Here is a 20,072-nt window from a genome sequence, read left to right as displayed (position 1 = left end):
GCCAAGTTATGTCGGCTGGCGGCACCCGGGGGAGGGCCTTCTCTGTGGGTGCCCCAGCCCTGTGGAATGAACTGCCCCCGGAAATACGTAAGATCTCGGACCTCCGGGTATTTCTTTGCGCACTCAAGACCCTGTTATTCCGCCAGGCTGGGCTATCAACATAACATTTTTAAATTGGGTTTTAAATTTCTGGGGTTTTAAAAATTTAGCTGAATTTATTTAATAATTTTAAACTATTTTAACTGATGTTGTTTTGTGTTTTTAATAGGCTGTACACCGCCCTGAGTCCTTCGGGAGAAGGGTGGTATAGAAATAAAATTATCATTATTATTATTATTATTATTATTATTATTATTATTATTATTATTATTATTATTATTATTATTATTATTGGTTCGATTTATATGCCGCCCTTCTCCGGAGACTCAGGGAGGCTTACAATGCGTTAAGCAATAGCCGTCATACTTTTGTATATACCTGCTTAGTAGGGCTTTTGGCCCCCCCTAAGCGGTGTTCTTTTTTATACAAAGTCAGCTTATTGCCCCCACAATCCGGGTCCTCATTTTACCTACCTTGGAAGGATGGAAGGCTGAGCAACCTTGAGCCTGGTGAGATTTGAACTTGCAATAATTGCAGGCAGCTGGCAGCTAAGTGCTATTTAACAGCACTTAGTCCCCTGCACCACCAAAGCATCCAATAAAAACATAAAAAATTAAAAGAAATATAAAAAAAAACTCAAAGAACAAATTGGATGGACCACTAAGTCCATTTCTGCCATCAGTTTTCTATAATTCTATGTTTCTATATAAGATTAATTTATTTTAACTAAAAAATGATACTTATTCACAATGTGCATAAATATGTTTGGGTTGTTAAGATAATTGGTATAAATTGCCTGTTCTTCCTTAAGAGTGACCTGGGAGAGAGATTCTTGGGTAAATGGGCTGAGGCAGGGAGGAAAGAGAGTGAAAGGAAAGTAAATTGGGAATTAAATGATCCAGGCTCAAAATGGCCATGAAGGGTGATGCTGGATTAACTATCCAAAAACGCAGAGGAGCTGAAGCTCTTTGTTCCTGGATAGCACAAATGGGGCTTTCCTTGAGCAAGGTCAATAGACTTGGGTGGACTTGGGAGCTGGGTCAGGCTTGATTAACACTGTTGAGTTAAAGCAGGGAAACTTGAGCTTAAGCAAAAAGATCTATTGAAAAGAAACGGCAAAGCTGGAAGGGATATTGATTTCTTGTGACTGCCCTGGTTGCTTCAACCTTCCCTGTGACAGAGTCGCTGGTAGAGCAAGTCTTCACAGGTTGGGCCCTGATTGCTTTCTTCCTTTGGTTTCTCCATTGGTTTGGCTGTTCTTCTCTTCTGAGCTGGATGTAGTTCATTCAGCTGATCTTCACAGCAAATTTATTCATTCATTAGTTCAAAAATGATATAGTTGTCCAACTCTGACTGACTGTTTTAACATTTAAAAGGTGTGTGGGGTTTCAATTGCATGCTTCTCTCCCCACCCCATCCCATATAACCCTTATCAAAGGTGGTATTCAGCAGCTTCTGACCAGTTCTGGAGAACCAGTAGTGGAAATTTTGAGTAGTTCGGAGAACCAGTAAATACCACCTCTGACTGACCCCGCCCCCATTTATTCTCTGCCTCCCGAGTCCCAGCTGAGGAAATGGGGATTTTGCAATAACCTTCCCCTGGAGTGGGGAGGGAATGAAGATTTTACAATATCCTTCCCCTGCCACACCCATTAAGCCACATCCAGCAAGCCATGCCACGCCCACCAAGCCACACCCACAGAACCGGTCCCACCAAGTACCATTACACAGAGGCTGCAATTGAAGTGACAAGAAACCTAGCCATTAACTGGAATGAAAAAAAAAATTAAACTGGAGGTGTGAAAAGAAGACTGTTGTCTTAACTGACTGAGAGAATGCAAGCTTCATCTTTCCACAGTAATAGCATGGAAAGGTAGTCCTCAGGTTCCAATGGCAATTGGGATCAAAGTTTCCATTGCTAACCGATGTGGTTGTAAAGCATGATGTTACAAGAGGGCAATTCTCTCTTCCAACCATCTACAATGGAAAAACTAGAAGGGTCTCTTCTAAGCCTCTTGCCCTGCCCACTCTCTAGCTGCAGGCTATGTTGTCCCTTGGTAACATCTCTTCACCTATTGTCCTAAGATCTTTCTCACATACGATTACAAGAGATTTTTTATTTTAATTGTTATGTAAATAGGTTTGTTTGGTGGGAAGTTTGAAATAACTGACCATCAGCTGATTGGCTGACCACCACAGCTGCAAGGTATATAAAGGGAGCTGGCTCCCTGGGTCAGTTGCTGGGTTCTCACTATATAATAAAGAGCTGTTGTCACTCACTACTCTGGCTTGCTGCATCCTCATTCACCCAACTTAACATTAGCGACGAAGGTGGGATTTTGAGGCCAGAAGCAGAGAAGAGCTGAAGCCACACTCAAGAGAAAAAGAGCTGAGGCCACGTTCAGAGAGAGGACCAGAGATTGCATCCTGAATCCAGCCAGGCGAGCGAGCGGAGCACAGGAGAATCCCGAAACGATGTCTGCCTACCCTCCGCCAGCGCCTTTCGACCTCAAGGAGGAAAAGTGGGGATCCTACATGTCCCGGTTCGAGTGTTTCATGGTGGTGAACGACATGCAAGGGCTACCGGACATTCGGAAGAAGGCCCTATTCCTGAGCCACTGCGGACCACGGGTATTCGACGCAGCCGAAGCATTGTCGGAGCCAAATTCGGTCCACAACATTTCCTGGTCAACACTGCAGACCCTGCTGAAAGATCACTATGCCCCAATGCCATCGAAGTATGTCCAGTGGTACGATTTCTGGCAAAGGCTTCAGCAGGACGGCGAGTCGATCAGCGAGTACGTCGCTGCCCTGTGTAAAGCCGCAACCCAGTGTGAGTACCGAGACCTGGATGAAATGCTCCTAGAGCAACTAATTTGTGGAGTGAGGGATGGCCGGCTTCAGAGAAGACTACTCGCGAGGTCAAACCTGACCCTACACATCACCCTGGACGAGGCAAGAGCCCAAGAGTCGTCTGTAAAAGCCGCCGAGAAACTGAAGGGCTCCCATCTCAGCCAGAAAGCGCAGAGGACGGCAACCGTGCACCGAGAAGCCGTCAACACTGAGAGCGAGGGGGAGTCCGACGAGGAAGTCTACTGCACCGAGCAGTCCCGGACGGCCAGGAGGGAACCCAGAGATGGGTGCACCAGCTGCGGAGGGCCCCATTCCCGACAAAACTGTAAGTTCAGGGATGCCATTTGCCGTTCCTGCGAGAAAAGGGGCCACATCGCTCGGGTCTGTAGGTCCAAGCCACACCAGAGCTACAAACCACGTGGCCAATCCGTCCAATCCGAACCAGCGCCACACCGGAGGCCCAACAAAGATGGCGGCAGCTGGAAGGGCGCGAAATTCGAAGACGCCAGGGCCTACACCATGCGCATCCAGCAGACCTGCACCTCGCCCGGAGAAAAGACCTACACCACGGTCGAAATCGGGGGGTGGGAGTGCCAGATGGAAATCGACACAGGATCTCCCATATCTATCATGTCGTGGGACAACCTAAAGAAAGCCATCCCCAGTGTACACAAGCGACAGCTCCAGCCACAGTGACGCAGGCTGAAAGACTACCAAGGGAACCGCATCCCCGTCGAAGGAAGAGGCGAGTTCCAGGTGCAGTACGGGGAAATTACCGAGAAGCTACCCCTCACCATCGTCAGCGACAACCTCCCGAGCCTCCTGGGCATGGACTGGTTTCGAGCCCTGGGCATGGGATTCACCGGAGTAAGGAATGTTCGAGGCACCCTGAAAGACGACCTGATGCAGGAGTTCCAGGACGTGTTCGACGAACAGCTTGGCAAGTATGTGGGGACCCCTATTTCGTTCAATCTCAACCCCAATATTGCACCCATTCGTTTAAAGCCTAGGCGGGTACCATTCGCCCTGAAGCCCAAAATTGATGTCGAGCTAGACCAACTAATCAAGCAAGGGGTGCTCGTTCCGGTCGACCACGCCAAATTGTAACACCGGTAAAGCTGGACAGATCAGTGCGCATATGCACTGATTATAAATGCACAATTAATAAGGCCCTGCAGCAGAGCGCCTATCCGGTGCCCATCGTCCACCACCTACTGCATTCCCTGGGTCCCGGCAAGATCTTCACAAAACTCGATCTTGCGCAGGCGTACCAGCAACTGCCGGTAGATGGCGCTACCGCGGAAGCACAGACTATCGTAACCCACAGAGGGGCTTTCAAGTGCACCCGCCTGCAGTTTGGAGTAAGCATAGCCCCCGGACTTTTTCAGAGCACCATGGAGCGGTTACTACAGAGAATCCCTGGGGTGGTCCCCTATTTCAACAACGTGCTCATTACCGCCGACAATGAGCAACAGCTAGGGGAAAGGCTGAGGAAGGTCCTAAGGAAATTCAGGGACGCGGGACTCAGAGTAAAAAGAAACAAATGCATGATCGCAGTCCCCTCAGTCGATTCCTGGGATACAGGGTAGATGGCACCGGCATACACCCCACAGAAAGCAAGATCAGGGCAATCAAAGAAGCACCCACCCCCAAGGATAAAGCGGAATTACAGGCCTTCCTGGGGCTATTAAATTTTTACGCCATCTTCCTTAAAGACAAGGCGACAGTGGTTGAACCCCTACACAGACTATTAGCCAAAAAATCCACTTGGAAATGGGGGAAGGCCGAAGACAGGGCATTCACCGGCATTAAAAAACTGCTATCAGCTGAGAGTTTCCTAATCCAGTACAATGCAATGCTTCCCCTTGTTCTAGCTTGTGACGCGTCTCCGTTCGGGGTGGGAGCCGTCCTGAGCCATAGACTCCCGAATGGACTGGAGGCACCTATCGCCTACTACTCCCGAACTCTATCAAGTGCCGAGAGGAATTATAGTCAGCTCGACAAGGAGGCCCTCGCCGCCATTTCAGGAGTGAAAAAATTCCACGAATATTTGTTCAGGAGAGACTTTGACCTAATCACTGACCATCGACCGCTCCTGGGCCTCCTTGCGGGAGACCGACCAACACCGGCAGCCCTATCGCCCAGGATGACACGCTGGGCCATCTTCCTCGCAGCATATTCCTATCGCCTGGTACACCGACCAGGGGCGGACATGGGCAACACGGACGCACTCAGCCGATGCCCACTACCCGACAACCTAGAGGACCCCACGTCCGGCATCCCCATCTTGCTGATAGACGTATTGGACTCGGGACCCATAACATCAGCTGAGGTTGCGAGAGCCTCAACCAAAGACCACGTGATCCGGACAGTCGCAAGTTGGGTCATGAGGGGTTGGCCGGAAAAGATTGGGAGCGGAGAATTTAAACAGTTTGCGGGAAAACGGGACGAACTAACAATGCAAGGGGGTTGTTTACTATGGGGCGATCGGGTTGTTATTCCTTTGTGCCTAAGAGAAAAAGTATTAACACTATTGCATGAGGGGCACCCTGGGATTGTACGTATGAAGGGGCTAGCCAGGAGCTACATCTGGTGGCCCAATATGGATGCAGATCCACCAACAGCGCCCGTGAGGGAGTGGGAAAGACCCCAGGGACCCTGGTCCAGGATCCACATAGATTTTGCTGGCCCGTTTCACGGACAGACCTTCATGGTCGTAGTAGATGCGTTTTCCAAGTGGCTGGAGATTAAGCTAATGAAGGCCACTACCACCGATGCAACCATCAGGGAGCTCAGGCAATTATTCGCCACCCATGGATTACCGGACTTCCTAGTGTCAGACAACGGGCCACAATTCACCGCGACGCAATTCGAGGGGTACTTAGCGGAACTAGGGATCAGACATGTCCTTTCAGCCCCATTTCATCTGGCTAGTAATGGTCAGGCTGAGAGATTTGTGAGGTCAGCAAAGGAGGCCCTCTCACGGTTAAGCCCCGGGGACTGGCAGGAAAGGGTAGACAAATTCCTAATAGCACAGCACTCCACACCCTGCACAGCCACAGGCCAAAGTCCGGCGGAGCTATTAATGGGGCGGAAACTCCGAGGGGTACTAGACAGACTCAACCCCAACTACTCCCCAGAAGCATTCAAGGGGGGGGAGAGGAAGCTCAGAGAGTTCACCATAGGAACACCGGTCCATGCCAGGAACTACGGGAAGGGCCCACTCTGGGAGGCAGGAACCATTGCAGAAATCACGGGGCCCAAATCATACAGGGTAGACATGGGGGACGGGAGAGTTTGGCGCAGGCACGTTGATCAACTGAGGAAATGAATAACCACAGACACCGAGGACAGATTCGATGAGCCGATCCCTGACCCTGACTACCAACCAGAAACACAAACTACAACCCCGGGCAGAGCGGAGGACTTAGCTGAGGATTCTGGTATCTAGTGCTGCCCCATCAAGGAGGTCCAGGCCACCGGGGAGGTCGCCGCCCACAGAGAAGTCTCAGAGGTTCCATTGGCGGAGCAGGGAGAAACAGAGAGTCCCTCCGACCTGCTCGACACCGCCCTCTGACTGAACTGCGCAGGTCTATGAGGATCCGTACACGCCCTAGTCACCTGCGAGACTTTGTATGCAAATAACACCCTAAGTGACTTCTGGGAGGGGAGGAGTGTTATGTAAATAGGTTTGTTTGGTGGGAAGTTTGAAATAACTGACCATCAGCTGATTGGCTGACCACCACAGCTGCAAGGTATATAAAGGGAGCTGGCTCCCTGGGTCAGTTGCTGGGTTCTCACTATATAATAAAGAGCTGTTGTCACTCACTACTCTGGCTTGCTGCGTCCTCATTCACCCAACTTAACATTAATGTAACCTGTTTTTATGGCAAGACTGGCTAGGCTAGGACAAATTGCTTTTTGGGAAAAGCCTATTAATCTACTTGCTAGATATTAATCTATTTTCTAACCTTTCACTCTGTATACCATATTTTAAAAAACAATTTATTCTATACTATACTTGTCTGGGTATAAAATACATTTATAATCCATAAGAATTTAAGAAAATTGCAGAAGGGATTAATGAACAGCTATTAATTTTTAGTCATGCATTAGATACAATAAACTTGGCCAGGATAATTGAGGTAGTGTCAGTTTTTGTCAGGGAGTATTTATCCAAGAAGGAATATTGTAAAAGCTGATGTATTTGTTTATCTGAAGTGCAGCTCACTCATGTTTCTCCTCTCCCTCTGGTAACTGAGGTTAAAAGATCCACATTGTTCCACAGAAAATTCTCAAGGAAGGACAAGGGGTGGGGAAAGTAATGTGAAGCAGGGATTTCTGTTATTTCTAGAGCTCCATCAGAATGGCGCCAAGGTTTGCAAAAGCAGGTGTTGCAAAAGAAGACTTTCAACATGTACCTTTGCAAGGAAATTCTATTATTTCCTCATTTCTCTGTTTACAGAACACCTAGGCATTGCCATAAATACAAGAACACCTAAACCCCCAGCCCAGTTCAAAGACATATTTAAAAGAGAGCAAACTAGGTTCCCCAGGCAAGATGACAACTTGGATTGGTTTTTGCTTCCTATTCCTGATTGCTCTGTCTGCAGAGAGGGGACTATCCACACAGGAGGAGACAGAAAGCAGCTGCTGTGCACGTGAGTCTCAATTGGTCCTTTCTGGGGTGAGCCAGTTAATTAAGATAGATTGCTCTAGAGAGCTTCTCCCATAACCGCAGGGTACTTCATCTCCCCTCTCGTTTCACCTTCCAGCTGCTGGGACTTCCCCTCCCTTTAAGGAAGGTGCTGTTTAGCTCTCGGCAATGGTTAATTTTGTTTTGTTTTTTTAAAATTTGATTTATATGCCGCCCTTCTCCGGAGACTCAGGGCAGCTTACAATGTGCTAAGCAATAGCCTTCATCCTTTTGTATATTTATACAAAGTCAGCTTATTGCCCCCACAACTGGGTCCTCAATTTACCTACCTTAGAAGGGATGGAAGGCTGAGTCAACCTTGAGCCTGGCGAGATTCGAACTGCAGTAATTGCAGGCAGTTGGTCTTAATAACAGGGTGCTTTAGACCACTGTACTACCAAGGTTTTTGTTTTTTATTTTTTTCCTCACTGTGAAACCCAAATATAACAGTGAGTGGAAGGCATTGTCTCATAGCCATTTCCTGCTTGGTTATTGGCCAGAGGGAGGAATGGATGTTCAAGGAGCAAAGTTGGCAGACCCACAGAAGGAGCTTTAGTGAAATTACAGACGTTCTAGGAAAGGGTTTAATGGGTGGGGAAAGAAATAGACCAGTGGAGTTTGTCTTTGGCCAAAAAGGTATGCCTTATAAAAAGATGCCTGCTCTTTTCTGTACAATGTGCTGTTTCACGACTTGAAAGACACTCCTAATCAGATGACGGGGAGCTTTGTGCCAAAAGCCTCTTTCACACATAAAGGCTGAGCTAATCTTGTAGTCATGAGAGGCTCCAGGTGGGCTTCATGTGCTGAATCAATCAGCTTTGGAAGTAGCTCATACTCTAGTGTAGAGTAAACACAGTAAAGGCAGTTTTGAAGATTTTCCAGAGTTGCTGCAGTTCCCCATTGCCAAAAACAGTTCCTTGGGGGTCCCCTCACTAAAGTTACCCTGGTACATAGCTTCTACACAGCCCACAGCACTGAGACAGGGCACTGTCTTTCTGCTTTTTGCAAGAAACAAATACTAGAATGGAAGAGGATAGAGTCCCACCTTGTTTTTTTAGCATTTTGCCATTGACCGGTAGGAGGGAGTGCGGTTGGCTCAGAAAGCAGTTGAGCTTGCTTGTTGCAGATCAGACAGCAAACATTCTGTGTAGGCTGGGTGAGGTCAGAGACAACAAGGAAAGAGATGCCTAATTACACATTTTGTGGAAATTAAGTGAAATCTGTCAATAAACATCAAATCTTTTAAACCTATGGATTTAATATTTCTACTGTACAAATCACTAAAGACACATGTGTGTGTCCTTTTAAATGTAATGACCTGTGCATTGTCTAAGAATTTAGCTGACAGTTTTTAGGAATACATTTGAAAATATAAATGAGAAGAAAGAAATCTGATTCTTATATGTATAGATGGATTCATTAGAGGACAAATATTTTCTGGGCTCCCACTGAAGTACTCTTTTGTGGAAACACTTGATTTCCCACTATATTAAGTGTGTACAGTAATCAACTAGAATATTTGAAAAGAAAGTATGTACATGTTAATATCAGGGATTGTTTCCTAAGAGTATCCTGTACATGTCATTGTTCTTCTGCCCTTCTCACCCTTCCTCTTGCAGGTCGAAAAATATAAGCTTTAAAAGCTTGTGAAGGCTCAGTAAAAAATAAGAGTGAACTTGTCCAGAATTTCCCATGATAGAAATCCAATATTATCTGCTGCATCGTCCTGATTTTCTAGCATCCAAACTAGGGCCACTTTGATTTAGTGTGACTTGTCAGTCTGTGAGAAAACCTTCCTGCTTCTGTCTAGTTTCTCATTCTGTTTATGCTCTTTCTTCTATTCCAGAGCTGAAGAGCTTAGCACAATGTGGGGGTGACAAGATTGTTCTCCAGGGCCAGGCAGGGATACCTGGAATTCCAGGTGTGCCAGGAACAAATGGTCTTTCTGGAGCCAAGGGTGAGCCAGGACCTCAGGGGCCCCCAGGTAAGTTGATGCCTACTTCTGTTGTCAATTGATGTCAAACAGATCTAGCAGCTTATTTGCTCTGTTACTAGGAAACTCAAAGCTTGGACTGTCTAGACCCTAGAAGGATGTTGGAGAAAGCATCACCAAGGTTACTTGGCAGAGGGATGAAAAACATGCCCTGCCCCTCAAATTCCAGCTAGGAAGGGAGGGTGCTGTACTAGGAAGGTTGCATTTCAGGCAAGGAAGAGGATTTTAAAAATACTGATGGTGGTTCAATAGTAGCAGTTGGGAATGCCTCTGTAGTTGGAACTTCTAGTTCTTTTTTAGGGAGGATGGATTGTATCATTTTGTTAAAAGAACTATTCTTATGCCCATTAGCTTTCTTCCTTTCCAGGGATCAATCAGTTCTTTCCTAGCAAGGTGTTACGGTCTTTGCAGTGCTTGAGAAAGATGGGTAAAACCTGAAAAACAATCAAAGGGTTGTTGCCCTCTCTTTGCAAACTGAGAGATAAAAGCAGGGGTAAAATGCTCCTGGTTTGGACCGGATCACCCGATCCGGTAGCGATGGCGGCTGGTGGTTCGGAGAACCGGTAGCAAAAATCCCTGCACGCCCCCACCCCCCATGCCCAGCTGAGCTGCGCGATCACCAGAGGCTGGTTTTTTTACTTTTAAAAGCATTTTTTCTACAACCTCTTCGGCCGAAAAAATGCTTTTAAAAGTAAAAAAAAAAAGCCTCTGATGATCTTGCAGCTCAGCTGGGATCTAAAAGCATTTTTTCTACAACCTCTTCAGTCGAAGAGGTTGTAGGGGAAAAAATGCTTTTAAAAGCCTCTGGTGATCCCACCTGAGTTGCCTGATTGTCAGAGGCATCTAAAAGCTTTTTTAAAAAGCAAATGCTTTTAAAAGTTAAAAAAAAAAGTTGGCCACGCCCACCCAGTCACATTACACCCCCCCCCCTCACCTAGCCATGCCCACAGAACTGGTAGTAACAAATTTTAGATTTCACCCATGGATAAAAGCCTCTGTGATTGTCTTGCTTTTTACAAAGAAAAGATTTAGAAAATTCTTGGTATATTCCAGGTGTTCCTTTAAGGAGCTTTATTCTGTTCTCCTTAGGTGGAAAGGGCTCTGCTGGGATACCTGGAAAAGCTGGACCAAAGGGAGACAAAGGAGACAAAGGTAATGTACCTCCAGAGATCCGTTTTTTAATGAGGGAGATATATGGAAATCCTAAAGCCTCTTGGCCTCCAAACAAATATTCTTACTGAAGCTTCTACTTTGGTGATCACTCTGCAAGACAAGTTCTTTGCAGGTGGATTTTCTACCTGTCTATTCCTCTAGGCAAGAAATAGATAACAAACTTGCATAAAGAGAGGTGTTGATAAACAGATAGTTCTCAACGCATGACCACAATTGAGCCCAAAATTTCCATTGCTAAGACGGTTGTTAAGTGAGTTTTCCCCCATTTTATGACCTTTCTTGTCACAGTTGATAAGTGAATTGCTGCAGTTGTTAGTAAGATGACTCTTAAGTAAATCTAGCTTCCCCAGTGGATTTGATTGTCAGAAAGTTGCCAAGGTGCTGACAAGACTCTGGGACACTGCAGCCATTATAAATATGAGCAAATTACCAAGATTCCGAATTTTGATAGTGTGAATACAGAGATGCTGCAACAGTTGTCATAAGTCACTTTTTTCAGTGCCTTTGTAACTCCAAATGGTCATTAAATGAATGGTTGTAAGTTGAGGAGAAACTGTGAAATAGTCCTCATCTTCATATTTCCTTTTACTTGGAGCCCTGAGTTTGTTCAGCTCAAAAGCAGTTTTTTTTTCCACTTTCCACAGGGGAACCCTGCCGCTTAGAAGGCTGTCAGCCGGAAGGTATATCTAAGCATTCTCCCCTTGCTTAATCATTAACCTCAAACTTCTCCAGATAATTGGCACAAATGCCATCAGCTTGATTTTATCTTTGTTTTGATCTCCGTTTGTTTGACCTTTATCACTCAGGATAATAAATGCAAAACTGCCTGAACAGCCTAGAATCGATGTTTGGAATAGTACAAATTGTCTGATCACAGTTTAAGGATCATTGTGATGCATTTCATCTGCACATATCAGCTTTCCCCAACCTGTGTCTTCTAAAAATGCTAGACTCTATCTCCCGTGATCCCCCTCCCTGATAATTAATGACTCTAGTTTGGAGAACCTGCTACATATTCAAATACTGTATGTCTTATTCAGGTCTTGAAGGATCTACCTACCTATATATATGCTGTAAGCCACTCAGAGCCATTAGATATGAGATGGATGGCATATAAATATTATAAATAAATAAGTAAATAAATATTTTCTTTAATTTTCTATAATTTTTTAAATATTATTGCATACCAACTTGTATCCATTCTCCTACAATAGACATTATGGTGATTTCATTGGACAAGTTCTTGCATAGAAACCTGTAATTGTCCTACCACATAAATTGTATTTTTCAGACTATAAGATGCACTCCCCCCCAATAAAGGTGGGTGAAAATGTCTGTAGAGCGAATATTGCTTGAGAGGGATGGACGATCAGTGTGATGCAGTACCGATCTAAGCAGCGGGGATCGCCATCGCCACCTATTGGCAACACCAAGGCACATTTGCTGCTGCCCATTCACCACCGATCACAAATCGAACAGGTCGCAATGAACGGGCAGCGGTGAATGGCCAGCGGCAAACGGGCGGCGGCAAACCATGGCGGTGGCGAACATGCTGCAGCAAACAGGCAGATTTCTTTTTCTTGTTTTCCTCCCCTAAAGCTAATGTGCATCTTATAGTCTGGAATGTCTTATAGCCTGAATAATACGGTATTTTCAGAACAAGGAGAATCTGAACTGATCCACACATTTTTCTCTCTCTCCCCCCCCCCCCAACCCTCATTCTTCTCTCAGAGGGAAGAGCCAGAAACTGCAAGGAGCTCCATGAAAAAGGAGAAACCCTCACTGGCTGGTACACCATCTATCCAATCACAGGGAAAGTGATGGTGGTTTTCTGTGACATGGAAGTAGATGGAGGGGGCTGGTTGGTAAGTAAGAGAGCTTAGAGATGTTTCCTTCCAACATTTATTTATTTGTTTCAATTTGTATACCGCCCTTCTCCAACAGGACTCAGGGCGGTGAACAGCCAGAATAAAAACAAAACATACAAAATTTAAAAACAGTTTAAAATAATTAAATATTTTTGGCCGCAGTTTAAAACAAAGCCAATTTAAAATCAATTAAATTTAACCCAAAACTGTGGGATCAAGCCAGCCTGGCTAGTTGAAATAAATAAGTTTTCAGGGCCCGATGAAAAATCCGGAGGTCTGATAGTGTACGTATCTCTGGGGGGAGGTTGTTCCAGAGGGCGGGCGCCGCCACAGAGAAGGCTCTCCCCCTGGGGGTCGCCAGCCGACACTGTCTGGCGGACGGCACCCTGAGGAGGCCCACTCTGTGCGAGCGTACTGGCCAGTGGGAGGCTATTGGTGGCAGAAGGCGGTCTCGTAAATACCCCAGCCCTAAGCCATGGAGCGCTTTAAAGGTGGTCATCAACACCTTGAAGCGCACTCAGAAGACCACTGGGAGCCAGTGCAGCTCGCGCAGGAGAGGTGTCACATGGGAGTGCCCCGTCGCTCCCATAATCCCCCACGCAGCCGCATTCTGGACCAGCTGGAGCCTCCGGGTGCACCCCAGGGGGAGCCCCATGTAGAGAGCGTTGCAGTAGTCCAGGCGGGAGGTGACGAGTGCCTGAGTGACCGTGCGTAGGGAGTCCCGATATAGAAAGGGATGCAACTGGCGTATCAGGCGAACCTGATAAAAAGCCCCCCTGGCCACGGCCGTCAAATGGTCTTCTAAAGACAGCCGTGCATCCAGGAGGACGCCCAAGTTGTGAGCCCTCTCTGTGGGGGCGAGTGATTCGCCCCCAATAGCCAGTGATGGCACCAGCTGGCTATATCGGGACGCTGGAAGCCACAGCCACTCGGTCTTGGAAGGGTTGAGTCGGAGCCTGTTTCTCCCCATCCAGGCCCGCACGGCCTCCAGGCACTGGGACATCACTTCAAGGGCATCGTTGGGGTGGCCTGGGGTGGAGATGTACAGCTGGGTGTCGTCAGCGTACTGATGGAACTCCATCCCGAAGCCACGGATGATCTCACCCAGTGGCTTTACATAAATGTTGAACAGGAGGGGCAAAAGGACCAACCCTTGTGGCACCCCACAAGCAAGGTGCCTCAGGGTCAACCGCTGCCCCCCTGTCAACACAGATTGCGACCGGTCAGAGAGGTAGGAGGAGAACCACCGCAGAACAGTGCCCCCCCAGCCCCTTCAACCGGTGCAACATGATACCATGGTCGATGGTATCAAAAGCCGCTGAGAGATCTAACAGGACCAGGATAGAGGAGCAACCCCTATCCCGAGCCCTCCAGAGATCATCCACCAACGCGACCAATGCTGTTTCTGTGCTGTGCCCTGGCCGGAAGCCGGACTGGAGTGGGTCTAGATAGACAGCTTCATCTAGGTACCGGGGAAGCTGCTGTGCCACCACACTCTCAACAACCTTCGCAACAAAGCGAAGGTTGGAGACTGGACGATAGTTAGCCAAAACAGCTGGATCCAGAGAGGGCTTCTTGAGGAGGGGACTCACCACCGCTTCTTTTAAAGCGGCCAGCAGGACCCCCTCACTCAGAGAAGCGTTAACAATCCTCTGGAGCCAGCCTCGTGTAACCTCCCGGGAAGCCAGTACCAACCAGGAGGGACACGGGCCCAATAAACATGTGGTCGCGTTCAGCCGTCCCAGGATCCTGTCCATGTCCTCGGGAGCCACAGGATTGAACCCCTCCCAGATAACGCTCTCAAGACCTGCCTCAGTCATCCCGTCCGGACATACCCAGTCAGAGGCCAGCCCTTCCCGAATCTGAGTGATCTTGTCATACAGATAGTGCACAAAATCCTCAGCTCGACCCTGCAAGGGGTCATCCCGCGCTTCGAGATGGAGGAGGGAGCAAGTCACCCTAAACAGGGCGGCTGGGCGATTATCTGATGACGCGATAAGAGCGGCAAAATAGCTAGATTTCGCCGCTTTTATCGCCACTAGGTAGGTCTTAATATGAGACCTCACCAGTGTTCGGTCGGATTTGGAGCGGCTGGTCCTCCAACTACTCTCCAGGCATCTTTTCCGGCGCTTCATCTCCTTCAGCTCCTCGGAGAACCAAGGAGCTAGGTGAGTTCGGTGCCGGGTCAGAGGCCGCAAAGGCACGACATGGTCCAAGGCCCCGGCGGCTGCACTATCCCAGGCGGCCACCAGGTCTTCAGCCGAGTCATGAGCCAGAGTCTCAGGGGATGGCCCAAGCTCCCTCTGGAACCTATCAGGATCCATCAGGCGCCTGGGGCGGAACCACCTGGTCGGTCCCGCCTCCCTGCGGCGGGGTGCAGCGGTTAGAAAGTCCAGTCGAAGGAGCAAGTGGTCAGATCATGACAAGGGTTCGATGGCTATATCCCCTATATCAAGGCCACTCAACCACTGACCAGAGACAAAAACTAAGTCCAGAGTGTGTCTGCCTGTGTGAGTGGGGTCATGAATTAACTGAGTAAGGTCCATGGCCGTCATGGAAGCCATGAACTCTCGAGCCACCTCAGACGTTTCGCCGATAGATGGCATAATGAAAGCAGGAAAATACCTTTTAATTCATTAGTAATATTCAAAGGCTAACTCAGCTTTTTCCAACCTGGCTCCCTCCAGATCTGTTGGGGTGACAGTATCTAGGATTCCCAGATGTTTGTCCTGCTGGCTGAGAATGTCAAGAGTTGCTGTCCAGCATACCTGGAGTGGGCCAGGTTAGAGAACCTGTGTACAGAGCACAGAATACTGAATAACAGAGTTGGAAGGGACCTTCCAGGGCTTCTAATCCAACCACCTGCTCAAGCAGGAGGCCCTATGGCCTATGCCAGTGATGGTTAACCTTTTTGCCATCGCGTGCCAAAAGCGGGGGGAGCGGGGGGTTGCGCGCATGTCCACACCCATAATTCAATGCGCCCCCCCTTCACACATATGCACACAACCCCCCCACGCTCCCCACGCTTTTGGCACGTGATGGCATGGTGGGCCCGGTAGGCCTGTTTTTCACCCTCCCCAGACTCCAGCGGCTTTCTTGGAGCCTGTGGAGGGCGAAAACGGCCTTCCCCACTCTCCCCGGAGGCTCTCCGGAGGCTGGAAACAACCTGTTTCCTGACTTACGGTGGGCCCAGAAGGCCCAAAAATCAGCTGGCTGGCATGCGCATGCACGCTGGAGCTGAGCTAGAAAAACGCTCGCGTGCTCACCAATATGGCTCCACGTGCAACCTGTGGCACACGTGCCATTGGTTCGCCATCAGGAGCCTATGCCATTCCAGATAAATGGCTGTCCAGTCTCTTCTTAAAAACCTCTAATGATGGAACACCCACAACTTTTGAAAGCAAGCTGTTCCACTGATTAATTGTTCTCACTGACAGGAAATTTCTCCTTAGTTCTAGGTGGGATCTCTCTTTGATAAGTTTCCATCTGTTACTTCTTGCCTTGCTGTCAGGTGCTTGGAGGAAATTATAGAAATCTCCCTTCTACCTGCCTGAAGCAGAGTTCAGGAGATCTTGGGTTGCCCCTTCCTCAGCAGGAACCCTAACCCCTCACGCCGTGCAAAGAAGAGAAGGCAATCCTTATTCTAGAAAAAAAAAATAGGCAATCCTATGCCACCTCAGTTTTTCTTGATTCCTTTCTTTGGGTCCAAATGTGAGTGCAGGCAAAGGTGGTCTTTCATACTGCATTTTAGGTCCAGACAACATGGATAGTAGTGCTTCGAAACAACTTTTTAATTATGCAGTCACCCTGCCACAATGCTTTACTTTTAAAGCAGTAGCCTAGTAAGAACTTACTAACCCAGTATGAGAGACCCAAGTGGAAATGGTATAATATTAAGAAAGCAGATTCTCTCTCTCAACCAGGTCTTCCAGAGGAGGCAAGATGGCTCTGTCAATTTCTACCGTAACTGGGAATCATACAAGAAAGGATTTGGGAGGCAAAGATCAGAATTCTGGTTGGGCAATGATAAGATCCATCTTCTCACCAGTTCTGGTAAGTCCAAAATCTCCTCTTCTACCTGAGGCTCATTTTGATAAATTAAATACTTTTACGCTGATAATGCTCATCATTATCAGAATTAATTTATAAGGAAAGATGAATATCAGTGCTTTCAGATTCTGTCTCTAATATTACCAGAGACTGTTTTTTCATCAAGGGGCACATTTATGCATAAAAGAAAGACACTGATCTGTTTTTGTCGGTTCATAAGACTTATCTTCCATTTCCTTCCATAAAGATTAATGGTACATTCCAAATTCATAAATGAAATCTGAGGAAAATAAACTTTTTTTCTCAAAGCTTTATATAGCATGGTTCCCCCAAGACGGTTGATAACTAACTGCCTTGCTCACCATATATAGATGGAAAGTTATTAAACATATTGGCTTTGTGAAAGCAAAAGAAAAAGTGGCAACGCATGGATGATTTTCTGGCTAATTATGCAAAATGGTCAAAGTTTTGACTTTCTGATAGTGGCTTAATTTTCCTGGGCCAACTCTTGTGCTCCTGTAATTCTGTTCCTCCATGTTGTTAGTTATCATTGCTTTTCCACTGTGAGCCATGTCCATCGAAAAGCAGATTAACAGATTAACAGAGTTGGAAGGGACCTTATAGGTTATCTAGTCCAACCCAAGCAGGGGATAACTAACCTTTTTTGAGCCAAGGTGGTCCTGTGATTATGTCTTTGTGGAATGAAAGTCTACTACAATGATCAATATGCTTCCCTTCAAGGATTTCTTTATCTCCAGTATCCATTCTCTAATAACATCTAGCCTTTGGTGTTTAGGAACACAGCAATTGCGAATTGATGTGGAAGATTTCAACGGTTCCACAACCTTTGCAACATATTCCAGTTTCAGAATCGCAAATGAAAGTGAAAACTATAAGCTAATGTTGGGCTCCTATTTGGATGGCAACATGGGTAAGTAATACAGAGGCTGTTTCTTCATTTGAGTACCTTGGTATAGATTAGATGATAAAACACAATTATTTTAAAACAGTTAAAAATCTGCCATATACAGCAGGTGTTTTTCTGAAGGCTTTTAGCCAAGTCCAGCAAGCCTCAGGGCACCATATGAATATAAAAAACATTCCTTATGGTTTTGTCTTCCACTTCTATTCATAAGAAATGTATTATTTTTGATAGTGAATTTTAGAATTACCAGTATTACTAATGGTGAAAAAATGCATTATTTCGGTACTGTTGCGTGTAATATTACATTTGGTGCATTTCTGTCATCCTTTAAACAAATCAAGTGTCCTTCTTGTGAAACAATTATGTCTGTGTTCATATGAAGCTATCAGAATATGTACACATAATCCTCATTTAGCAATCATAATTGGGACCAACAATTCAGTTGTTAAGCAAAGCAGTCACTAAGTGAAACGATAACTGTGCTTATGATGTTACTTCAGCTTTCCTTTGCTTTGGAAGACCTGCAAAATCATAAATGTGGGCATTGGTCACAAAGTTACTTTCTCATCTCTATTTTAACTGTGAATGGTCACTGTCTGAGACAACTGCTAAATGAAGAGTAATTGTATTGCCTGTGTATTGCTGCCCTGCCCTTTTATGAACTATAGTGGTGCAGTGGTTAGAATGCAGTACTGCAGGCTTATTCTCTTGACTGCTGGCTGCCAGCAGTTCGGCAATTCGATTCTAACCGGCTCAAGATTAACTCAGCCTTAGATTCTTCCAAAGTCAGTAAAATGAGAACCCAGATTGTTGGGGGCAATATGTTGACTCTGTAAACCACTTAGAGAGGGCTGTGAAGCACTGTGAAGTGGTATATGGCCTGATTCAGAAATAATTTATTTTCTGTTAAAAGATCAATCGATTCATGTATCTATAAAAGGAGCTAAATTTGTTGTGTTGCACTTTGCCACCAGGAAGAAAAAGGTTTGAATTTGGCCTTAGGGTTGCTTTTCTATTATTTTGTGATATTTTATTTCATACTGTCTTTTTTAAATGACTCCCTGCTAACTGTGCCATGTGTGATATATATTTGATTCTTTCTCATTTTTTAATCTTTAATCATTAATGAATAAGTAAGGTCCAGAACTGCATCTAGAATTTTAAATATATATAATTTGTATATATAATATAATAATTTACATCTCTCTCATATAATAGTGTGTGGTGATCTTATTACATTGTTCTATGTTGGCTGGTTTTTAGTTAGGATATTAGGAAGTCTAGCTATGTTTGTAAACCATGGTTTATAGTTTGGCATGTGACATGATTAGGGTTTATTTAATAAACCATGGTTAAGCAAACAATGGTATAAGGAATTCCGACCTGGTAATGTGATGGACTGAGTAGGGAATTTCTGCATATAAGTTATGCATTCTATTATTTTTTATTTCCTGCTGAATTCTTCCTAGCAGAGAATATAAATTTTTCACAGTTGTAGCACTGTCACTGAAAGCAACAATACAATAAATTATTGACTTTCTCCTCTTATTATCTTCACTCAGGGGATTCTTTCTCAGGACATAAAGGCATGGCATTCTCTACAAAAGACAAAGACAATGATGTCTATGAACCCGGAAGTTGTGCTGTGAATCACAAGGGAGGTTGGTGGTATGGTGCCTGCCACTCTTCCAACCTGAATGGCCTGTATCACAAAGGAGAACATAGTTCTTATGCTGATGGCATCAACTGGTATGCTGGGAAGGGGCACCATTATTCTTACAAATATGTGGACATGAAAATTAGACCTCAATAGGTGAAATATCAATATATTCAGAATTGTTCAACTGACTTGCTGAATGAACTTATTAGCATGTGAATATCCTCCTGAATTCTGTTCCTGAAAAAAAAGACTAAATAGTGGGTATCCAAACAATATATATTCCATATATATTTATAAATACCATTAAATTGAGGGGATGCCTTCATTTGGGAATTAAAGATATCTAAAAGGAAAAGGCTAGTTTGAGGATGGAGGATACCCAGCTGTCTCTTGCATGAGAATTTAGCATCTTCAATTTGAGATGTTATCCACTGTTATCTTATGGAAAACCAGTAGCCTAATAAATTTTGATTGAATGTCTAAAATCGTCACAGTGTAAATGCAAAACAGTTATTCTGATTACTGTATCATCCCTAAATGTATCGGGTATTCCAGAAAAACCTTAAAACATTAATATAACCCTTTCAATTATATGAAATATTTAATACTCTTACAAAGTCTTCCCATTCCTGAGGCTACCTCATATCACCATAAAACTGAGAGCCAAAGAATACATGGGCATTATTGACCCACTAGAGCTGATGAACTGGCTGTGTGAGGCTTTGCAACCTGAGGATGTCACTTTGAACTAATTG

General features: G+C 45.7%; 1 protein-coding gene across 1 annotated transcript; it reads left to right on the top strand.

Annotated features, from left to right (window-relative positions):
* Positions 1–7,513: 7,513 nt before the first annotated feature.
* Positions 7,514–19,764, top strand: LOC139327509 (veficolin-1-like). The gene is made up of 8 exons (XM_070957351.1): positions 7,514–7,613; positions 9,495–9,632; positions 10,731–10,793; positions 11,459–11,494; positions 12,546–12,679; positions 16,606–16,735; positions 17,529–17,663; positions 19,220–19,764. The coding sequence occupies exons 1-8, from the start codon at positions 7,514–7,516 to the stop codon at positions 19,468–19,470; spliced, it is 987 nt and encodes a 328-aa protein (XP_070813452.1). The 3' UTR covers positions 19,471–19,764.
* Positions 19,765–20,072: the final 308 nt, after the last annotated feature.

This window comes from Pituophis catenifer, unplaced genomic scaffold (genome assembly GCF_029215685.1).
Source record: "Pituophis catenifer annectens isolate HBS135680 unplaced genomic scaffold, rPitCat1.0.hap2 SCAF_1, whole genome shotgun sequence".
Classification (NCBI taxonomy): domain Eukaryota; kingdom Metazoa; phylum Chordata; class Lepidosauria; order Squamata; family Colubridae; genus Pituophis; species Pituophis catenifer.
The sequence above is the reverse complement of the archived record's forward strand: the minus strand, read 5'-3'. Positions and strand labels throughout refer to the sequence as shown.

Bases quoted from the DNA above. Each gene is read 5' to 3' on its own strand.
- LOC139327509 (XM_070957351.1), top strand. From the start codon at position 7,514: ATGACAACTTGGATTGGTTTTTGCTTCCTATTCCTGATTGCTCTGTCT. The intron at 7,614-9,494 runs GTGAGTCTCAAT...CTTCTATTCCAG, and splicing joins AGAAAGCAGCTGCTGTGCAC to AGCTGAAGAGCTTAGCACAA. The intron at 16,736-17,528 runs GTAAGTCCAAAA...TTTGGTGTTTAG, and splicing joins CCATCTTCTCACCAGTTCTG to GAACACAGCAATTGCGAATT.